Source organism: Haliaeetus leucocephalus, unplaced genomic scaffold, assembly GCF_000737465.1.
Source record: "Haliaeetus leucocephalus isolate CR32 unplaced genomic scaffold, Haliaeetus_leucocephalus-4.0 Scaffold848, whole genome shotgun sequence".
Classification (NCBI taxonomy): domain Eukaryota; kingdom Metazoa; phylum Chordata; class Aves; order Accipitriformes; family Accipitridae; genus Haliaeetus; species Haliaeetus leucocephalus.
The window spans coordinates 8,952,585-8,974,173 of record NW_010973284.1 but is presented as its reverse complement, the minus strand read 5'-3'; the positions used below and the strand labels follow the sequence as shown (position 1 = coordinate 8,974,173).

General features: G+C 45.6%; 1 protein-coding gene across 2 annotated transcripts in view; it reads right to left on the bottom strand.

Moving 5' to 3' along the window:
- Positions 1-306: 306 nt before the first annotated feature.
- Positions 307-21,589, bottom strand: part of EIF2B3 (eukaryotic translation initiation factor 2B, subunit 3 gamma, 58kDa) — a 104,479-nt gene continuing 83,196 nt past the window's right edge. Inside the window, exons 11-12 of one of the 2 annotated variants that reach the window (XM_010582471.1) lie at positions 12,111-12,214; positions 307-547 (exon numbers count right to left, since the gene is read on the bottom strand). In XM_010582471.1, coding sequence (XP_010580773.1) covers positions 495-547; positions 12,111-12,214 — 157 coding nt within the window. In that variant the 3' untranslated portion in view covers positions 307-494. Of the gene's footprint in view, positions 548-10,943; positions 12,215-21,589 lie in introns of those variants that run through there. The other variant, XM_010582472.1, reaches the window with a different exon arrangement.

The following is a 21,589-nucleotide window of genomic DNA, read 5'->3' as shown; positions in this document are numbered from 1 at the left end:
GAGGCTGGTGAAGCTGCCGGGCTGCAAAGAGCAGCCCGCATTACCACTGTGTTTCGCTGCCCGCCTGCTGCGTTGATGAGATGCACAAGCAGCATCCCCCGAGTGGTTTCTCCCAGGCTCGGGGACGGTGGTGCAGGACTGCAGCGATGCGGTTTACATCGCAGGGAGGGCAGCTAAGTCATTCTTTGGAGTGGGCACAGCCTGTGTGGTCCCCGCTCTCCCTTCTGCTGGAAAAGTACAGTGCGTTCACCGGGCGCGCAGGAACCGATATTACCCTGCACAAACCCGTGTGCATCCCAATGAGGGGGGAGGGGCTGACGGACACACCGCTCTGTAAATACTTCTTTATTAAGACATAAATATAAAGCTGAACGGGAAAGGAGCAATGACAGCATAAACCGTGCCAGTACTGATCTGTACGGATGATCTTACGATGCTTGAACATCTGGTTCTGCTGCTGGCTTCCATAAAATCATCTTTAAAACCTACTCGGGTTATATCTCCATCAGCTGTTCGGTGCCCACAATGACTTCATTAACATGTTTGGCTGAAAAGAGAGAGGGAGGAAAAGAAGAGGAATTGAGTTTTGCAGCAGTGCTTCAGACCTTGCATTTTTCAAATCTGCAACTTTAAAACAAATGAGAAAAGCAGATTCTGGGGAACTCAAACACGGATTTGCTGCCTTTCTTTGGACTCCAGCGTCTCTCCGACAGCATCCCACACACACGGCAAAAGCCTAAACAACTGACTAAACATCAGGAGGTTTCTCTAATGAGAGTTTTCACATGTATGTGTCACTACTAAACAAGAGAGGCCCGATGGAAGTCACAGCTGCTACTGACAGGTGTACACCTAGGTCGAGGCAAAGAACCATCAGCATCCAACATGGAGATCTGACATAAAATTAAAGATCAGTAATCCACCCTGGTCCTAAAGAGCCCTGTGTACCCTCAAACTGCACGGAGGTTGGGGAGGAGAGGGGCTGCTCAGCACTTGGGGGCCATCACAGAGGCAGCGTGAGATCCTCTCAGCAATCCCTACTCAACCCTGGCAGCTTAAAAAGAAGGGCTTTTTTTTTTTTAATTTAAACCTGACTTCTCCCTTCTGGATTGAGCTCTGGATGGAGCCTCTCCAAAAGTATCCACTTGAAGCAAGGTCTCTGAGCAGAGTTATCATCTCTGAGGATAACAGTGGACAGCCCTCCTCAGACTCCTGTGGAGCTAATTTGTTGGAGGTGCAATTTCTACGAGGTCACTCTGCCTGTTTCCAGGAGCTCTGCACAGCCCCAGTGGACACATTAACGTGCCAGTCCCTGCCCCAGCACTGTTAAGGCACTGTACTGAATGAGCCTTCCCTTTAAAATGCAAAAGCAGCTTGTCAGGGAAGGACTGCAAAAATGTGATCTAAAGCCAAAATAATAAAAACACGCAACTGAAAGCCCAGTGCCTAAAAACCCCAAGCATGCGGCCTCAGAGTGTGACACAAAGCCGGTGTGCTCAAAGTGGGTGTCCTCAGGGTACCGTGGGGGGAGGCAGTGAATTTAAATTGCTCTCTGGGAGCTGGACACCTATTCAGGTGGAGCTCAGGTGGTTCGACCCATGCCCCTAGGCTCTCCATCTCCCCTTCTGCACACTAGGAATAACAATTGGCTCTGGAGCCTGGGATAAAGCATCAAGGCCTGTGAGGTGCTGCGATCCACTGATGGAGGCTCTTGTCTCCCACACCTTACACAGCAGTGGGGGTGGATAGCCAAGGATGATGGAAATAATGAGTTGTGTTTTATTTACCCACCTAAAACTCCTCCCCTCAGGGGAGTGGATTTTGCAAGACTGCTGCAAAACAACAAACATGCCACCTTTGGCTAAATGAAGAAATTCCTGGCAATCCCCAAACTGGCCGGGCCAACACGATGCTTCTCTTCATTTAAAATTCAAGACATTACCTTTGCACCATGCAAACCATTGCTCCAGAAAACGTTTGATCAAAACCTGCTCTATAAACTTCAAGGAGTTTTGGACTGTGGCAAGATAATTTCCCACTACAAGCCCGACCCCACAACCATATGGATCCTGCTGTCTCCTCAGCCTGGGTGACAGAGTTGGGTTAGCCACGCAACTGCCTTTCAGAGACCCTTCACGGAGGCAAAAATAGGAGATCAAGGAACTGCTTCTCACCTTCAGCATCAGAGCAAGTCATTTAGTTCATTGCTTAGGGTATTTAGCGACAACTGATAATTAATCCTGGAGCCTCATGCTAACATCTTGGAGCTAGAAGTTGGAACACGGAGCCCAACCTCCAGCACTTTGGGCAGGACGAGCAGAGGTGGATGCAGTGCTCAGGAAAATGAGGGACTGACTGTTACAAGTGCCAGGTGCAAGTGTGATGTAGGTAGCACCACACAACCTCTCCAGCACAGTTCTGCCAATAGCCCCAAGTCCAGCCCTCAGCGCCTCTCTCCTCCCGTCCTGGACCCCACACAGCTTTGCCAAGGTACCTCAAATCCAACCCGCAGCACTTCTTGCTATAACATTCCTCACCCCCAACAACTTTCCCAATATATCTCAAACAGGCCCTGTAGCAACTCCTGTGACTCCATTCCTGAACCTCCTCCAAGCAGACTACCTATCATGTTGATTTCTATGATGTGAATAAGACCCTGGCTACCATCCAGTGAGAGTAATTACGTTATGCCTCTGCAGATTAAACATGCCTTCATCTAGGCTTATAAAGAGCCATGTCAATTTATGGTTCTATATATAGGTTATCTGTAGCAATACTTTTTAATAAGGAACTTCATGCTTCATTTCAGACAGCATCCTGCACTGTCCTAAATGTGCAGAGCTGGGATGGGTCCTGTCACATACTTTGTTGCAGAGGTGGTACCAGCTATTTGTATTTTGCACTGACATGCTTGTAGCTGCCTTATGCTGTCTTGCATTTTACACCTGATGAGTTCAAAATGCTTTTCAGGAGTGGGCAAATAAGAGCATTCCCATTTCACAGATGGGGAAACTGAGGCAGCAGAGAGTTTAGAGAGTTTAAGTAGCCAAAGCCACACGGGATATCAGCACACGCATTCCCTCGTCTCCCATCCCTCTGTCTGTTTCATCTCCTCCTTGATTGGTGTGGCCCAGTATGTCACTGCTACCTCAGAGACTCACATGAAATCCCCAAACTCATTTCTCCTTGTACAGGCTAAAAGAAAACACATGAATGTGCCTGCCTCAAATCGGCAAGAAAGTTTTTAAGCGATAAAGGGAATGGTTTTGCTAGAAACAAAGCCCGATTCCACACCCCGAGGGGATGCGATAGGCAGATAAGGATTCACCCTGCTTCCCTCTTCCCTTCCCAAAGCCCTCCTTGCAGAGGGAAGGGAATTCAGACTCCACTGTGTGTGCCAGAGAGTAGAGCTGCGGATAGCGTTTCATTATCAGCCACGGCTGCCAGTTGCCAGTGGCTCTGGCTGGTACCAGCAAGCTCAGTTCATGCAGAAACTCTGCCTGAAACTCTGGGGGAGGAGGGGGAAGTACCTCACATGCTTAGCTGTTCAGCTCCCTTCTCCTTCCCCAGCTCCCCATTAGGGATTTCTTACCAGGCTGCCTTTTATCTGACACTGGCAGGGTTACAGATGCATTCAGCCCACAGAGAATGAAGAGGGATTAGAGAAAGGACTTTCAGAAAGCCTTAGAGTTGGACTCTGCAACCTTAAATCATGTTCAACTAGATCTTCTCAGATTGGGAGCATCTGGTGCTAAGGAAATCCAGAGCTGATCAACACATTCAACCTCCTGATTAGCACTTTGCTTCAACTTGCTGACGCAGCCCAGCCTGAAGTCAGCCTGGGTGCTTGAACCGAGCGTCCACAGAGACTTTACCAAGTGTAAATCAAAAACCTGTCACTCGTTATATATGCGTTCCTGCTTTGGAAGACATTTGTTTACATATACTGCACACTAGCCCCTTAAAAACATATGCACAAGGCAAGGCGAGCTAGAGAGCTGGGGAGCTGGGCAGCTTTTGGTGCTTGGCTAAAAACAAATTGTAATGCAAATAAACAGAGGGGCGGAAATGACTGTGCAGCCCAGCACAAACCCCACCAGCAGGCCGGGGACCCAGCGCTCCCCAGCCTTCCTGGCAGGTTCCTGCCAAGCTGCTCACTGCTCACAGAAAGGGGATGCCGGAGCATTCCTTTAAAAGCCATGTGAAAGCATCTCCTTGTTGTTTGCTCAATTAGCCCCAGACAGATTGCTGCTGCTGCTGCTGGTGGCAACGCTGGGTTGTAAAGGAGGAGGGGAAGGAGGGGAAAGGGAGGAAAAAAAAAAAAGAGAGAGGAAAAAAAAAGGGTTAGGGCCTAGGCCCAGGACCACCACGAAGTTCCAGCCCTCAGGGGCTCCAGAAAACGTTCAGTTTACTCACTCAATTACATACACTGTTTTATAAACCCTTTAAAATAAAATAGAAAACAGTCCCTGGCACAGAATTACTGCTCTATTATACAGCAGTGATGAAAGCCACTGCTGTGTATTTGCTCTCTTTAAAGCAAGAGATAGTTTAACTTAAAAAACTAGGCGGGGGGGAGGGGTGGCTGCACAAACGCATGCACGAAAACACGCTGTGGGTGGTTCCTACCACATTCACCCAGGACAGAAAGGATCAGAGAGTGGGAGAGAAGAGCAACTTGTCTCTGCAGTGATGGTTGGCCCTGGAAAAGCAGCCAGGTTGAGGGGGGGGAGAGGAACTAAAGGGGCTTAAGGGGATGGGAAGCAGCTGAAGCTTGACTTTGGGAGGCTGGAGGGTGTTTTAAATTACATGTAGGGATAAAGAAGGGAAGCAGGTGATGGGGGCTGATTTGTTTGTGTTTACAGAGCAGCGGGGCTTTCCAGTCAAGGCCTGCTCTCTCCCCAGCCACCCTTTACTTAGGCGATCGCTGGAGATCAGGGGTGATCACACTGTGGCCCCAAAGGCCAGGAATGTCTCGTGGATTCCTCCCAAGTGCCACGTCAGCCCCGCTATGCAGCCGTCAGCCGAGCCCGCGGGTCCCCGGAGCGATGCTCCCCAGGAGCTGGGTGCCCCAGCTGCTCCCAGGGGTGGGATGTGCAACTCACCCCAGGGGCACTGGGAATGGGGCTGGCGGTAGCTTCAGGCAGATCAGCTCCGGCCCAGAGCTGGGGTCTCCAGCCCACTGAACGGGCGGGCAGTGTAGATCTCACTCCTGCCTCACACCCATTCCCAGCAACCACCAGTGCACAGTGCCGGTGCTCACCTGGTTCAGCTGAGGCTTTTCTCGTAGTTCAACCAGTATTGGCCCCTCCGCCCTCAAACCCATCTGGGGAATAGACATGTCTTCGAAGCATAAAGGTAAAGGCAACACTGAATTCAGTGCCTGAAGAGAGATGAATTTACTGTGGCTTAAAGCAGATGGCTCAGGGGAGTGAAGGAACTGGAAAGAGGTGTATAGGAAAGTCATCAGTCAGGTCTTAGGAGAAAGGTTAGTCAAGGGAAAAGGAGACCAAGAACTGGGGATGTGCATAAGATAGCAAGTTCCTTGGGGAGGGTGACACACATTTGGGGTCCTAGTACTGGGGCAGAGTCCTAGCAAAGTGTTTAAGAAAGGGACTGGATTGTACAGATCAATGTGCTCCCATGGGGTATCACCACCTCACAGCAAATGCAAGCAGGGATCTCAGAAACGTCAGTCTGAAAGACTGTCCACACTTCCTGCTAAGATGGCAGAGATGCCATAGTTGCCTGGACACTGTTGCCTGCTGCACTGGATACAAGTAGACGTTCCTTTCTCAGCATCCATTGAGGTGTTCTTCCTGGCTCTTTCATGTGGCTGAGCTCTAGCAGAGCACAAGTGGTTATTTTCTCTGCGTGGAGCATGTAAAAATATTTCCACAAGGTTACGAACTGCTGCCTTATGGGTAGACTTCACAATCAACATGCTGCGAATGTGGCAGCTCATTGAACCCACTCACTGAGGAAGCCTGAACTTCCCTGCCCGGGAATGACAGTATGCACAAGTATGACAGTCCCCAGTGGCAGAGGGGAGGACAAAGCATCGCTGGATGGGATATTCTAGGGAAGTTTTATGCCACTGCTAAGGCCAGAACTCATAAACCATTTTTATACAACTTGGAAAAGAGGCTTATTAGGATCAATTAGAAATGTAGTCACTGCATAGTCACTGAAACAAAAATGACAACTATTTAAGACATGCCTGTTTTACCAGAGAACTAATATCTTTGTCAGGGACACTCAGTAGTTAAACTACTTCAGGGAATAAATCATGTGGACCTCTCCGTTTTGCTGTGAATTTGCACCATTCCTACATCATCTCCAGCTCATCTTGCACCCCAGTGCACAATATATATGTGTTCACTGTTCAGTCTGTGTCTGTTCTTTGTGAGCTTTCGTAACTCCCATCTGCACTGCAGCATGCTTTCTGATCCCGACCTTGTGTCGTGCTAAGTGTTTTCAGTTCCTGAAGGCTTCACCAGGAGGTACTCAGCATCTTGCAAGAGCAGATGCTCACCCCTACTTGAATGCAGCAAGAGCATCAGAAAGTCCCTCAGTTCCTTCCTGTCCCTATCCTGCTAAATCTTGGCTGGGGCAAAGCATCCTCACAAGCAGTCACCCATTCATATGTGGAGGTTTCATAAACTGTACCTGCCTTCAGAGGATGACTTTAGAGAAAAATGTGCTCTTTGGCCCTCATTAAAATAAAACAATCTTACTCTGTTTCATTGAGAAGTCCTAGCACTCCAAGCTTGGAACAGGACTTGGAAAATGATTGGAAATGGGAGCCAGTCCTTACTGGATATGTGCCTTTTTCTGTTCTTGTGAGAAACCACACAGTTTTGGCTATGTGATAAGCCTCTGGAAAAAAAAATCTCAGTTTGCACATGTTCTCAGGAGGGCAGCTAAAAGCTCCAGAGACTCTGTCTGCAGTAAGCATTCTCAACCATGGAAGCACAGGAGGAAGGCAGGGCTTCCTCCATGCTTGTATCCCTGCTCTATGGACCAGTGCAGCACTCCACACAGAACTGTTTCCCTCCTGTGCCCAGAATGATCCTGCCTGGGCATGACGGCAGTACGGAAGGGGATGCAGTCTGACTCAAAGCAGTCAGGTAGCGAGTGCCAGATGGGAAATGGAGCATGGGACTGTTAGGCAAGGGGACTGGAAATAGCAGCTACGGTCACACCAGAGGAGGAGTCAGGTGGGTGTCTGGGAATAACCAAGTAAGAGAGAAGAACAAGAATCTCCATTAGAGAAAGACTAGAGGAAAAACCAAAGAGAAGGCTAGGAATGGTATGAGTCTGGTCCTGGGACAAAGCCATAGTGGGGAGCTGTGAAGCAGGAGTCAGGATCAGGTAGGACACAGGTGATGTAGTTGGGGCCCAATGGCTGATGCTGGGGGCAGGTGCAGTAAAGCCTATAGTAACTACAGCCTTCTGCTCCCAGCACCAGGAGTGGATCTCAGGGCTGCTGACACCCATGGGCATCTGTGAAACCTCCTGGCAAAGAGTTTCTCTTGTCCCATTGCAGATCCAGCTCCTCTTAAGGAAGATGACCCACTACTATCAGTTCCCATCAGCTGAAGCAGCAGAAAGCTGTACAATGGAGCTCAAGTTTCTGACACTGCTAATGATCCATGCAAGGGCCAGCATCATCCCATATAGTAAAACTCATTTTTTTTCAGTGGACTGAACCTTCCCTCCCAACATTTACAAAGGAAATGCTAAGGCTAAAATGTCAAGTCTGTAATAGCTAGGAAATGCCACATGTAACATGCAACTTCAGCACTTAAGCTGGCCAGTCCAAATGAATGGGCACATGATTGGAATCTCCCTGTCTCTCAGATCTCTGTGAAACAGGAGGAAAACCCAACCATGTTCATAGTGAAGGAGGCAAAAATGAGGTTGTTAACACTTGTGAAGCATTAAGATGACAAATGTTGCAGAAAAGCCATAGGAAGGAAGGACCTTGTCTCTTCCATAGTGTACAGTAATTAAGGTTTCAGACACAAACTGAAAAAAGATAGGAAAATGAGGAATATGGAAAACCGCCGCATTCAGCTAGCAGTGCTCATTCTGGGTGTTGACTGTGTCAGGGCACCAAGGAAAATAAAAATGTAAGGTGGCATAAAAACTGCACAGGAACAAGCACAGTGAAGTTTTAGTCTACAGTCTGATCATGGAGGTACTGCTACTACTAAGTATGTACCAGGATACGAAGCTAAGATTACATCAGCATCCTGATGTAACGCTCTTTTTGGGTGTGCAATGATTCAAGCTGTCCCCAAACAACATAATTCCCAATGCACATAAAACATCCTTGCCCCAATGTCAACAGAGATGAAGGCGAGGGATAAGGTGGTGAGTTTTATCTCAATTTTGCTAGTTCTGTCCTATGTGTGTGTCTTTACCATCTCTGTTCTTGGTGTTGCTTTGAAGAAAGGTTAGGCCGCTTTACTGTGTATGCCTCTTCCTGGCTAACCTATACCAGATGTATAATGTACTCCCTGCTGAATCTGGCCTAGAGACTCCTTTGGGAGTAGTCACTGACTCTGGGGCTCATCTGACTCCTCGACTGGCCCATCACCAGCACTCCCTCTCTCTAGTCCTGCTTCAATAACTGCATGCTGCTTTTGAGTTCCTCTTTAAAAATAGGTTCATCAAAAAGGCTGGAGCATGATCCTAATAACTGTCTTCAAAACAGTGATTGAATGCTCTGTGCAATTAAGTTCTTTCAGAACTGCTGCCTGCCATTTCCTATCCCTTTAATAATTACCTCCTTTTTCTTAGGTACCGACATGTTTTTCAAACTGCTACCTGCGTGAGGTAGCTTTCACAAAGCCCATCTGTTAATTCTCTGCTAGCAAATTCCTTAAATTAAAGTATCAAAGAGGAAGGGAAGTGGATGCTTCCTAAGCATGGTAATAAAAGCAGTAGGAAGAGAACAGTATGGCTCTCAGGAGGCATGGCTTGCAAATTCAGAAGTTTAATAAAACTCCATACCTTGACTTTAACAGAGGCACTTAAAAGTACCATCTCTGGCCAGTGCTGTGATAAGGCTGAAGTCAACACAGGACTGGGACATCATTGCTGACAGTTACGTGCCCCCTCCTGTGTCCCTAACTTTCTTTTCAGTTTGAAAGTACTAGGCTGCATCTGATCTACCCCAGTAACCAGTGTTGGAGTGTTCCCTCTATTTAGGTGTCCAGAGCTTTGCCAAGCCCATTATTAAGTGATGAGGTCTCCCACCATGTCCCCAGGGAGATTATCCCACAGCCTACCAGACCACATCGTTAGGAAAACGTTCCAGATAGCCAACCTAAATTGTGTTTAATTCAATCCCATTACTCCCAGCTGTACCATTTGGACCACCCTAAATATGCCCATATTATTCCGCAGAAGGAAAAGGATGAGAGCTGGTTTGAGTTACGTTTGTCTATCATTTGTGGTAGCTGTTCTCCTGCCATCCTCCTTGCATGAGACTGGAGTTCATTTTATGAAAGGAGGTCAGTGCACCACTGGCTCAAAGAGCTCTTGTACCCTGAGCCGCCTGGGCAGTGTGGCCAGGACTCATCTAGCAGAGCAGGGAGCACACAGCCAGTTATGCAGCAAAGTCAACTGTGGGATTTGCTTGGGGCTGTGTAGGATGATTCAGGGATATTTCTACCTTTGATGAATCCTGGCTGATGCTTTGGAATAAGGGATTGCTGTATTTTTTTTAATGTTTCTGGGAAGGTGTATGCAGCTTTGCTGAGGAGGTTTCTAGCATGTAACTCCCAGACTAGGGTCAAGAGCCAGCTGCTACCACTTACGCCTGCTGAAGTGTGATCAGCTTGCAACAAAAGGTGGCTTCAACCCAAGAGAACTAGTTTTTTTTCTAACCTGGCCATGGAAGCTTGAGTCTGAAGAAGGAAAAGTTACCAAACAGAACAACACAGCCAAAGCGTTGATGAAAGGGGGAATATGGAAACAGACTTACAGGGCCACACCAAAAGCTTGGCACAAGATACAGGAAGTCTTGGGCAGGGGAAAGGAAGTCATGGCATGCTTTCACAGCAAAAAAGAGAGGGGCCAGTTTACTACGGGACCAGCCAAGGTCAGAAGAGACATGCTGGGCTGGAAAGACTCCACAGTTCAGGAAATAAGTCATGAACTTCGCAGACAGATCCCAGACCACCGAAGAGAACCTGACCCCCAGCCTAAAGAAATTCCAAAATGGTTAGGAAACTGAGGCAGGGAAATGAACTGAGGCTTTATTATTTTTTCTTGCTCAGCATAATGGTGTATTCATAATCTACCTGAATGTGTCTTTGCTAACATCAATCATACGTTTCTGAACAGTTTAACTAGAGGGCCCACAGACTCATTAAGAAGTGGATTTAAGCTTTGGAGAGGTGAGCAGTAGACTCTACAAGAATAGGCAAATGAACCACAGGTTACAGCTCCGTTACTCTCCCTGCAAATATATCTACAGACCCTGAGAAATATTCAGACAAGGATGACAAGGACAATCAAGCAGAAAGAACGGGTTCCATACTAAAATCAACCAGACTAGGATCTGAACCCTGGAAGAGACTACTGAAGCAGATGTCAGTGAGGTCAAAGGGTGATATTTCTGTTTGATATAATCTACTAAAGAATTCAAACATATTCCTAGTTCCTAAAATATTAGCTAAATCTACACCCCACCTCCTCATAGTTCATGTTGCAGGTTAACAACCAAACGTGACCTGATTCAGTTCTCCTAGTGATTCATGCAGATGTGTAGATGTGGCACTTAGGGACGTGGTTTAGTGGTGGACTTGGCAGTGCTAGGTTAAACGGTTGGACTCGATGATCTTAAAGGTCTTTTCCAACCTAAATGATTCTATGATTCTATGCTCAGGGAAGGACATCATGAATAGCGCAGATCTTCAGTGATAGGGGGCAATGAACCCTGCAAGGGCCACTGATTCAGACTGATGTGACGGGCAAAGCCATGAGTAGGCACAGACTCTGGCATACAGGGACCAAGTGCACAGTGCACAGAACACTCACTGGGTGTTTCCTGCAGTATCGGAGACTTGCGACTGCAAGATCAATACTTTGTTTTCATGAGTCTTTTTTACTTTTAGTTTCAATTTAAAGGAAAATTTGTCATATGCATAGCTGACAATAGGTTATGCTATACTATGTTAAGTGCAAATCCTGCTCTGTATCAGGACACTTACAACTGGGAATCCACCCATCAAGACAAAGCCAGCAAACAAATCCTGATCTGACTAAATAACTTCACATGGAGCCTGCAAAGGAACTCACTTTTGTCCTCGGTCCACACCCTAGAGCAGGGATCTGCCAAACCCCAACTATAAATATTCATTAAAAAGCCCTCTGCTTGGGATGCAGTCACTGAGACAGCCATTTCCTGCCCATTATCTCTTAGGGCAGGAAATCAACAGTTCCACTCAGGCGGTTACCACCGAGCCCTCGCCACGCACACTTCCACTGGATGGCTTAACTTTGCCCAAATGAGGGCCATGTAGTTGTAACCTCTCTGAAGCCCCAAAATAGCATTTCATAGCAGTAAAGCAGATCTGAACGTAGCTGCCCTTGTATTTAGTTCTGAGCAAAGCAGCTCCTAGTATGATAATCCACCTCGAGCTTTTGCTTGGAGCAAGGTGAATGGGAGCACACTGGCACCGTGGGTTGGTAGCATCTACAAAGAGAAGGATGTCTGCATGATCAATAATTTGACTGCATCACCCCTGACACTGACAAAGATTCCTAGTCAAAATAATGGCTCCTTCTGCTGAGGACAACTTCAGGCTGACCTAATTGTGGTCTCTGGGAAAAGACTGTCTCAGCACCCAATCTTGTTCTTTATAACAACAACAACAGAGCTTTTCTGCCAACTTCAGAGGAGCAAGTCCCTGAACTATTCTTATGCCAAGAAGCTGTACTTTCCATGAAAAACAAATCCTAGTATTATAGGACACCACACTGTAGAACTACCACAGTTTACTGGCACTTCATGAAGAAGCAGGAGTAAAATCTTGAGGAAGAAATTCTAAAAATTATTACAAATGCACTGTAAATACAGCTCCTCTACTTACCTTTGGTTTCCAGCCTCTGATCGCTTCCAATCAAACAGTCTTTGATGTCTGCACCCTTCTCTATCACAGCGTTATGACAAATAACACTGCCCTGAAGACAGCACCTACAACATAAACACAAAGTAAAGCAAGAAAATAATTTAAAATGACAGGTACAAAACAAAGGTATCCACCAGAATATCTAATGAGCCTGTTCTGCTCTTTTCTCAAAAACTCCACTATTTTTCTCCCGATCCTCACACCCTGTTGCTGGAAAAACTGAAATGCCAGCTGTCAGAATGGGTTTTCAAAAAAGGGTTTCCAGTTTTACCTCCTGTTAGAACAGCTTTCCTCCACGTTTTCTTAACAGAATAAATACTGCCAGAGGATTTCATAGACAGGACACTGGCCTGGAACTTGGGACCTGGATCAAGTCTTGTATTTTCCACAGACAGTCTGGGTAACTGCAGGGGTGGCTTCTCTGCTCAGCTCCCCAGTTAAAAAGAGGAGCAACAGCCCAGTCTTTCCCTGTGAATTTTGCTGAGAAGTTTCATATGTTCCGGCTTGCCAGGCACTAAGAAAGGGTGGCAAGAAGAGGCAGATTGATACCTCAGCTGGTTGGCTTTGTTCATGTTACGTTCAAGCACCCAAACATGATTACTCTGCAGTACTAAACCAATGAAACCCACACTGGACCTGCTCTGCCTGTCTTGGGTAATGTCACACTCACGTAGCCTTTGACATCACGAAATCCGAAATGCTACATAGGATGGAACTTTAGCAAAAGCCACCTTCTTCCAAAACGTGTTTGAATCTGTGATAACCAGCTTTCAAATCTGCTGATCTGATTGTCCAGATAGGAAAGAAGTTCAGAGTCCAAGTGCTGGCTTCATAACTCCTCTGCTGAGAGATGCTGAGTGACTTACTGCATTGGTCCAAGCCCCTCTGTGCAGTAAAATGAAGTTGTGAATCTTTACTAATATCCGTGATGTGTCCTGAAATGCTGTTCACTTAGCATCATGAGTAGTGCTATATGGTATTAAATGTAATTTCTTTCAAAGCCACAGAGAAAAAAACAGCTACAGTGCAAATTATTTGTTTCCTTATTTTCACATGTGCAAAGATAGGTAGAAGTCATTGAAGGACAGAAAAATTTGAAGGTGCCCAGCTAAGAAATGTCTAAAAATACAAAGTCTAACACCTACCTAAACCAACTGATTGGGAGGAAGGTATAAGTGAGATACATGTAACCCCAGAGAGATGCAGGTAATCTGCTCCCTCATATTAATCCTGCTGTGAACCATGGCATTTCATATCTTCTCCCCAGTACTTCTGCTAATATTAATTACAACAATTGTGGATATTCTTGCTATCCTCAGTCGAACAGCTGATCACTGTCTGAGGTTTTTGGCTTCAGTGACTTTCTGCATGGCAAGTTTCACAGTTGAAGGACCTGCAGCCATTCCGCACCTTGGTCACAGGCATCACCACTACTCATTGCACCAGTGAAACACAGCTGCACTGCACCATCCGGCTGGCTCGTGGTCAGAATTGTTACCCTGGAGTCTGAACGAGCAGCATAGAGGGGTTTTGGTATCAGGTCAAAGCCCTGAGCCTCCATTCTGTATTGAATGGAGAGCTAGCCAGCCATGGTCCTTAGGAGAAGACAGAAACATCAATCCTCACTCCAGACTGCCGATCCTAAAATTAATTCCTAGTATTTTCCTGCTCACACATCACTATTATCTAGTACACAGTATACAGAATTTGCCATTAAACATATTACAATTCTGTTGCTTGTATGAGCGCAGAAACCATCTGCCCCACAAAACCAGCGTTAATTCTGCAGGAGTAAAAGCAATAACACCGGACCTCAGCTGTAGTGGTTAGCAGTTACGACCCCCCTTGAACAGACTGTCCCCTCTGAACAATTATTCTTTTAACTTGCTTAAACTCCCCCTCCTCTGACCTATAAGGAGGCAATATGAGCAATTATGCTACAAGTAACCAGCTCAGGTTGCCTTGGCAAGGTTTTTACTAACATGTTAATAAGATAAAAGCGGCAAAGATACACAGCAGACCCCTGCCTGCCTTTGCTCTCACACTGTCACGATCTGCTTCCTTTCCAATAGCTTTGTGTGTCCGTGCAGCGGCTCAGGCCATCATCTTGCACAACAGCAGTCACTGAGAGCGAGAGCAACTCTGCATTTGCAGCCAGGCTAGGCAATGAATCAGTGGAGGGAGGACTGCCCACCACTGCCATCCTGACTTGGCTTTCAACAGGACTAGTGAAGGCGATGGGAGAAGTTGCTCATTTCCCACTGAAATGGCTCCCATCCAAAATGCACACTCCAAAATACCTCCCCCTCCATCGCTTCGAGCCAGTCAGATGAGAGCCTTCCCCTGCAAACTTTTAGGTTCCCACCATCTATCACTTCTTCTGAGCACGAGAGCAGCCGTGAATACACTACACCTCTCGGCATTATCGTCCCACAGGAGGGTATTCCCCAACAGAGAGGGGATTTAAGCTGTCGGTCTGGAGTTCAGGCTGGAGAATACTGGATGTGTGTTCAGAGCCTACTTGGGGATAGTTTTTCAACTCCCAGAGAAAGAATAGCATTGTAAGCAAGAAAATGCTGATGACATTAACATCAAAGATAAGGGGGGTTCCTGCCAAACCATTTGTTGGGAGGGACAGGCCAGGGAACCAAGATGAACTTGTCTGTGCCAGGTGCTCACAAACCAACCCTTCCCTGGTGCCAGGGTAAAACAAAACCCAAGAACTCCGCCACCCCGGGAGTTTCTTAAAACTTATAAACCCAACCAACTGCAGAAGTTTTAAAAAACCATACTCAATGCTCAGATTACCCCAATCACACAAACCAGCAGTGAATCCGGCTTTTATTGCTCAAGTGGAACAAAACTTCAAGAGATAAAAACACAATTTGTGGGTGTTCCCTTCACCCGCTGACAGATGTAACACAGCTATTTTGAAACCACTTGTAAATGCCTTTTAAAAAAAAACCCCTACGTTATAAAGCCTGCCAAGAGAAGTATTTTGTGTGTTTATTTAATTCTTACTATTTTTTTAAGTTGAAGAGTAAGGAATAAACTTTTATTCTCTTACAGGGTAAATATCACATCTCAGGGCACTCTGCTGTATTCTTCTTGGCTAAACAGCCGCTGCGGTTCCTGCCTTGCTTGACAATTAGGTGCTATTAGTCCTCAAAGGTGCTCTGACAGCATCCAGCTTCATCAACACGGTTGTGTGTGCGCATACATGCACATTTGATGTACTGGTTTATAATGCAAACCATATTTATTTTTTTTTCCCCGAAAATGTAGTATATTTTTAAACTTTTCAGCACAGTGAAAACGGATATCTTCTGACCTTAAAATCCAAAGAGCATGTTCAAACCCACAAGAGGAACTAATTTGGGGCATTTGATTTATGGCTGAAATTTCAATTTGAATTTGTTTTAAGTGTAATCACAAACTGAAAGTCTGGCAGCTGGGTGTTTTTCAGAAAATAAATAAAAATATTCAGTGTGCGTCTGCATTCTAGAGAGAGCATTTTACAAGCCCAGTCCTGTAGTGGGAACAGATGTAGCTAAGACATTAATTTGTTGTACAGGTACAACGTGCGAATGGAAGCATACGAGAGAGTGTGCATGTACGTCTGTGTCTGTGCACGCGTGCACGTGTGTATGTTACGTGCCTGTATCTGAGAGACACAGAGGCTGACTTCAGGGTGGTTTTTTTTGAAAGTGAGAGAACAAGAGCAAAAGGAGTAGTGGCCAAGGAGGCATGGGGGGATTACAAGGATTTAGGTCTTTAAACTGCAGACCACCTAACAAGATCACTCTGAAATGCCACTAATTTCAGTTAAGGCCACAGACCTCCCTTCCTCTGCCCTCCCTCTCTCCCCCATTGTAAACAACTAATCCCAGCAGAAAACAACAGAGAGCAAAATGTACACACATTCTGCAACATTCCAGGTCCTTCTTTATCTTTTATTTATTTTTCTAAAAGGTCAGCGTATGTATGGAGGGAGGGGGGAGGGGAAGAAAGCCAAAAAACCTCAAGTCCATCTCTTGTGTGGGCTTGAAGGAAGCTGGGAGAAAGCAAAGTCCAAGAGCATACAACATGGAGCTTTTATAGCATAGCAATTCCTGGACTCAGCTTACTTTCCCCTCCCTCTATTTGTGGCAAACTCACATAGCTTTAAACCAAAGGACAGGGTGGTCGATTACATCTGAAAGAAATGTAAAGAATTGAGAAAGAATTCCATCTCCTGTCGAAATTATAAATAAGGAAGTATTAGTCCCAGAGACAGGCTGATTTACACAGCCCTGGAACTGCTGACTTTCAGCCTGAGTATCAGTCTATAAATCAAACTCTTAAATCAAGTGTGTCAATTGCTGCAGCACTACGATACTTAGGAAAAGCAAGGCACCTACCACTGAAAGCAGGAAGATTGCCAGGGGACTGAGGTGCCGTACCCTTCTTAATTTTCTAAAGTGTAAATCTGAGATCAAACATCCTTGGGGGGAATGGGAAATCAAAATACGCAGCGCTCAGCACATCGGGAGCAGGCTGCAGGAGTCCAAGACACAACCCCCTAATTACAGGCTACCCACTGATTATTTAGGACTCTGTGATTAAAGTGATGAACGCTCCTGGGAGAAAGGGGCTTAAGTAACGGAGGTCAAGACCTCAACTGCAGCTCTCACCCTAGTTGTGCAAGCTTAGGAAGGTATGAATGTCACAGGTTTGCCTTACAGCAAATCTCCTGAAATGCCAATGGAAGTTATCCAGGTCTGCTAGTTTAATCCAATTGTGCCAAAAACCCAACATAATCTCTGTTGGGCAGCAAAGCAAATGAGGTGTCTAAAATGCAATGCTTAAAACTATACACTCACGAGGAAGAAAGAGCCTGGAGCACAAAGCTTAGGACAGCCTGTTGGTACTGCTCCGCCATGCCAAGAAGTTGGGTCTCTTGCTCCTCCAGATGAGCTATGAAACGGAAAGACTGATTCAGGAGTTAAAAGCAAAGGGTGACATGCCTCGGCAACTACTTTGCTGACTGAGGGGTAACAGCTGTGGATTCCCCTGGGAGCAACGTCCCATTCTGCCCTGACCGAGAAGATAACAGCCACAACAGGCACCTTAGTAACACTGAGAGGTGGCAAGGAGGCGGGTAGAGCTCTAAAACCTACCAGCAACCCCTCAAGGAATCCCCCGTTAGCCGGTGAGTCGGTGGCTGGGACACGTATCACAGGGGTGAGGCACAAAGACCATGGGAAAACAGGGAAGAGGCAAAAACACTACTAGGAAACTTGAGAACCCGAAATATTGCCTTCACCAACACACTTTACAGACCAACACATTTTTACACCAACACGCTTTTACACACTAACAAACTCAGGGCACTGTGAATCTCATGTTATATGCTCAAGTAAATACCAAAGACTACAATAGATGCCAGCACTACGTGCTATAATTTATAGATACATTTCAAAGCAAGCATTCTTAAGTGAATTTAGGCTTTGATCTTCTGTTTTTCCCCTTGGGGGTAACAAAATCATTCTACCAACCCCCCTAAATTCTTCACCCATCTCTGAGGGTGTTTTCACTAAGGAACTTGTTTCATGTCTCTCTTCTAGCCAAGCTCATCACTGTGGTATGGCTCCTTTACACTTCTTCCCCACACCCTAAACATTTTGCATTACATATTGCATATACTTGCCAGCACTCGTATTTTCCAGTGAAAGTTCAACTGACCTTAAAGGATTGCCTCAAACCTACCTTAATGTGTTTTATTAAGTGAAACTTAGGCTGCTGGGGGAGGTCGCCTGGAAGGTTGTGCCTCACCTCTGAAACTTCAGTTAAATCCAGCTGATCTTGGAACAAACAAATTGGTGGCCTTTTATGTAGCTGCAAGCTCGGTTTTGCACACTTCAGCGAAAGTATGCTGCAAGGAGTTTTACACCAGGAAACCCCCACACACAGGAAAACTGACCTCCCTCTGGATTCTCTTTTGCAGAGTGGGAGGGCCATGTCCTGCGTGATTTTACAGACACTCAGCGGATGCCCAGGAAAAGCTATCAATGTCTGTGTGAAGGTAACGAAGCAGAAAAATTATATGTTCACTCCCGTCTCTGGGCTTGCTTTACTTTCTCACTAGCTGGCACAGTCAGACTGAGCGGGGTACCTGGCACGCTAGAAAGTAGCTGGCACAGTAGAAATACACTTTCTCTGGGGTTTGGGTTGAGAGCAATTCTGGGTTGAGAGCTATAGCCCTCCATAGGACATTACTGGTTAAATCAGCTTCTGTATCATATGGGCTAGGTTGACAAGGAAAAGTATTTTCTAATGTCACCCTTACAAACTGACCCTGGCTTCACAGAGCCAAGCTGAACTTGTTCAACACCACAGTCCCCTTAGGAACTTACAGGCATGATTCTGGCACAATCTGATAATTTCTTCCTTTTCCATACCCAGGATGGGGAAGATTTTCAAGAGCACCAGAGACACTCACACCCAGATTCTCACCAAAACCCAACAGGCATCAGCTGCTTGTGAAAAATCTCCATGCTCTTCGATTAGACCCATGTGGCTAGCAGAAGGCAGAAGCTTATTTATAGCTTTGAAGTCAGGCATAACCTTGGCCACCTGAAGAAGCATATCAGCAGAATGAGAGGAGATGTTTTAAAATGCCACTCTTCAGAGCTGATCTGTGCTTTAAGTTCCACATTTGATGTACAAGATGTTTGGAAAATTGGGAAGAGCTCCCTGCACTATCAAGGAAACATCTGCATTTGAGATTAAAGAACAGGTGATTTATCTAAGACACATTCATGTACCAGGAAGCTAGCCAGAAGAAAACTTTTTTTTTGAGGAGCTGCTAGTAATAACGGTTCAGACAACATAACAGGTACTATATGAGAAATATCCTAAATACATTAGATACAGCAGAATTTTACTTCAGTTGAAAGTAACTGAAAACTAGCCCTGCAAGTAGCTCAGCTGCTTCCTGCTCCCGCTTCCTGCTCAATAGTTTCCTAGTTTGCCCTCTCTTCTTCAATTTATCTTCCTGAAAGCAAACTCCGCCAGCCAGACATTGTCTCTATTCAGTATCTTACACAGCATATGCATTGAATTAAACCGTAGAATGAAAATTACAGTTCCTGACCAAAAATGTTTACAGTTTAAAACCAAGAGGTGTGACAGAAAGGACAGAACATAATTGCTACATAATCAAGAGAAGTAAGAGCCCTTTTTACAGGCAAGGACTACACCTAGCTTTCTTCATACATTCATGTTTATCCATATCCATGACATACTTTATCCATATATACGCTTTGTCCATACATATTTAAGCTGATCACGTGCTTTTTCTGAATCAAGTTCTCACTTTTCACGTGCTTTCTGCAATATCTATTCTAAACTCATTCTTCTTTCCCGGGCTAGCATAGGGCAGGGGGGCAATCGGTGGTGTGAGACAAGTGTCCAGAAGACAACAGCCATCTTAACAAATGGTTCAAGATACAAAATGTGTGGAAATCCCAGCATAAGCAAATCTTTACTTCCAGCTTTGCAAGCTATGGTGCTGGAAACAACTTCATGTCTTCATTCCTTCTCATGAGGGAATGTACTGTAAAATATATTTTACAATTTCAACAAATGTTGCCTTGGCAATAGGATCATTCCTTTGTACTGCCATTATCCAAGGGGAAAAAGACTACTTATGCGCTGAACCCCTATAAACGCTCAATTCCATCCTGGTTTTAATTAGAACTTTCTTCAAACTGCTGACTGTTTCTACATCAGGTGCTGATTTGGCACTATTGAGGAAACAACCAATAAACTTCACAATCAATCTGCAGTTAGTAGTCAATCCAGCTCGGCTTGCTTGTTGTTTTCTTCCTTTGTACATTTTCTCATAGAAAGTAGCAATAAATTGGAGACATGTGGTAAACTAGAGTAGCCTTTAACCAGTCACATACGGTCTCTCTCCAGTCCCCTCACTGAGTAACACTACAGCATCTGTGCCATCTACTTTCACACAGGTAGCTAGAACACCTTTAACAAAATCCAACACATAACTGACTGTCTTCATATGACTGAATAAGGAAGATGCTGGTTTTGGCTGACATAACATTTTCGGTGCCAGATCTTCCTCCACAAATCTGGGTACTTCAGTTCTTCATACAAATTTTTAATCCAGCCTATCCTTTCTGCCCAGGGAGTCAGAACTGCCCAAGGTTTACCACATCTCCTTGCGGGACTTATCTAACTTTCCCTCTGTCTTCAATATTCACATCACCTCCCTGCAGTTTTAGTAACCTGCAGTGTTCGGCATCACCTCTCTTGCATTCCAAATTCCCTGATGCTGCAATGCTCTGCAGTTTGCTACCATCATGTGCAGCCTGACCCGAAACATATCTGCTTGTCTTTTAACCCCTTCCCTTTCCAAAAGGTAACCTTAGCAGTGTGTCGTATGGGGAATTTCAGCAGTTCTTTTTGGGTAGTATGTTTTTATGTAGTTCCAACAACACGCTGTAAGCTTTACAAACACAACAAGGGGATGAGTTTATCATTCAGTAGTTCCTGCCCTTGCACGCACACACACAATAACCTCAGTCACATCTGCAATCCCAGTCTTACAGTTCCTGAACTGAGACTGCCCACGGCATCAGGCTACCTGGCAACTGTCTGCTGCAAACTCCTTTGTGGAAGGAACCCTCTCCTTCTCCCACTGCTACTCCCAGTTTGGGATACAGCTTGAGGAGGAATCTTTTGAGACATCGCATCAAAGTGTATCTACATGACGGACACCAGGATAAAGACACTGTTGTACAGTTGAAGGGGGAGCCTTGCAGGTTCCAGCCAGAGAACTGTTAAATGTCAGCAATGTAAATACCAGAGGAAGGCAGTACCTGCCCATCAGAGCTTGCAATTCTACATCCCACAAATTACACCTGTGCTGGCAAGCCCCTGTGCCACACAAAGCATCTTTGACCAGAGACTGTGAAACACTCGGGAGGAGAGATGTGTCTCTGTGCATTACAAGTGGAAACAGGGAAGCTAAAATGAACATTGGAACAGCTTCCCAAGGTGGTCAGTAGACCTTGAATTGTTCCTGACTTTCAAATGAAGACTGACATCTAAAGCCAACAGCTGCTGAGTTCAACTCAGCAGGTAATGCCTAAAATTCTCTGGCCTGTGCCAGGCAGACGACCATACATTTCATTTATCTTTTCCATTGTCCAAAACCAATCATCCCCGATGAGCAGTTTTTCTGATAAAATTATAGGTGAGACAGGTTGAGCTTCCTTGGTTACTCTGTGAAGATCTGGCACTTCCTAGCTGTGGAGGTGAAATCTTGATGCAAATCTTGGGCCGTTTGCATCTTGCTGTCACTCCCTCTGATAATCACAGCCGCCTATTTATGATTTCCATAAAAACATCATTTGAAGCAGAATGCTTTCCTGTAT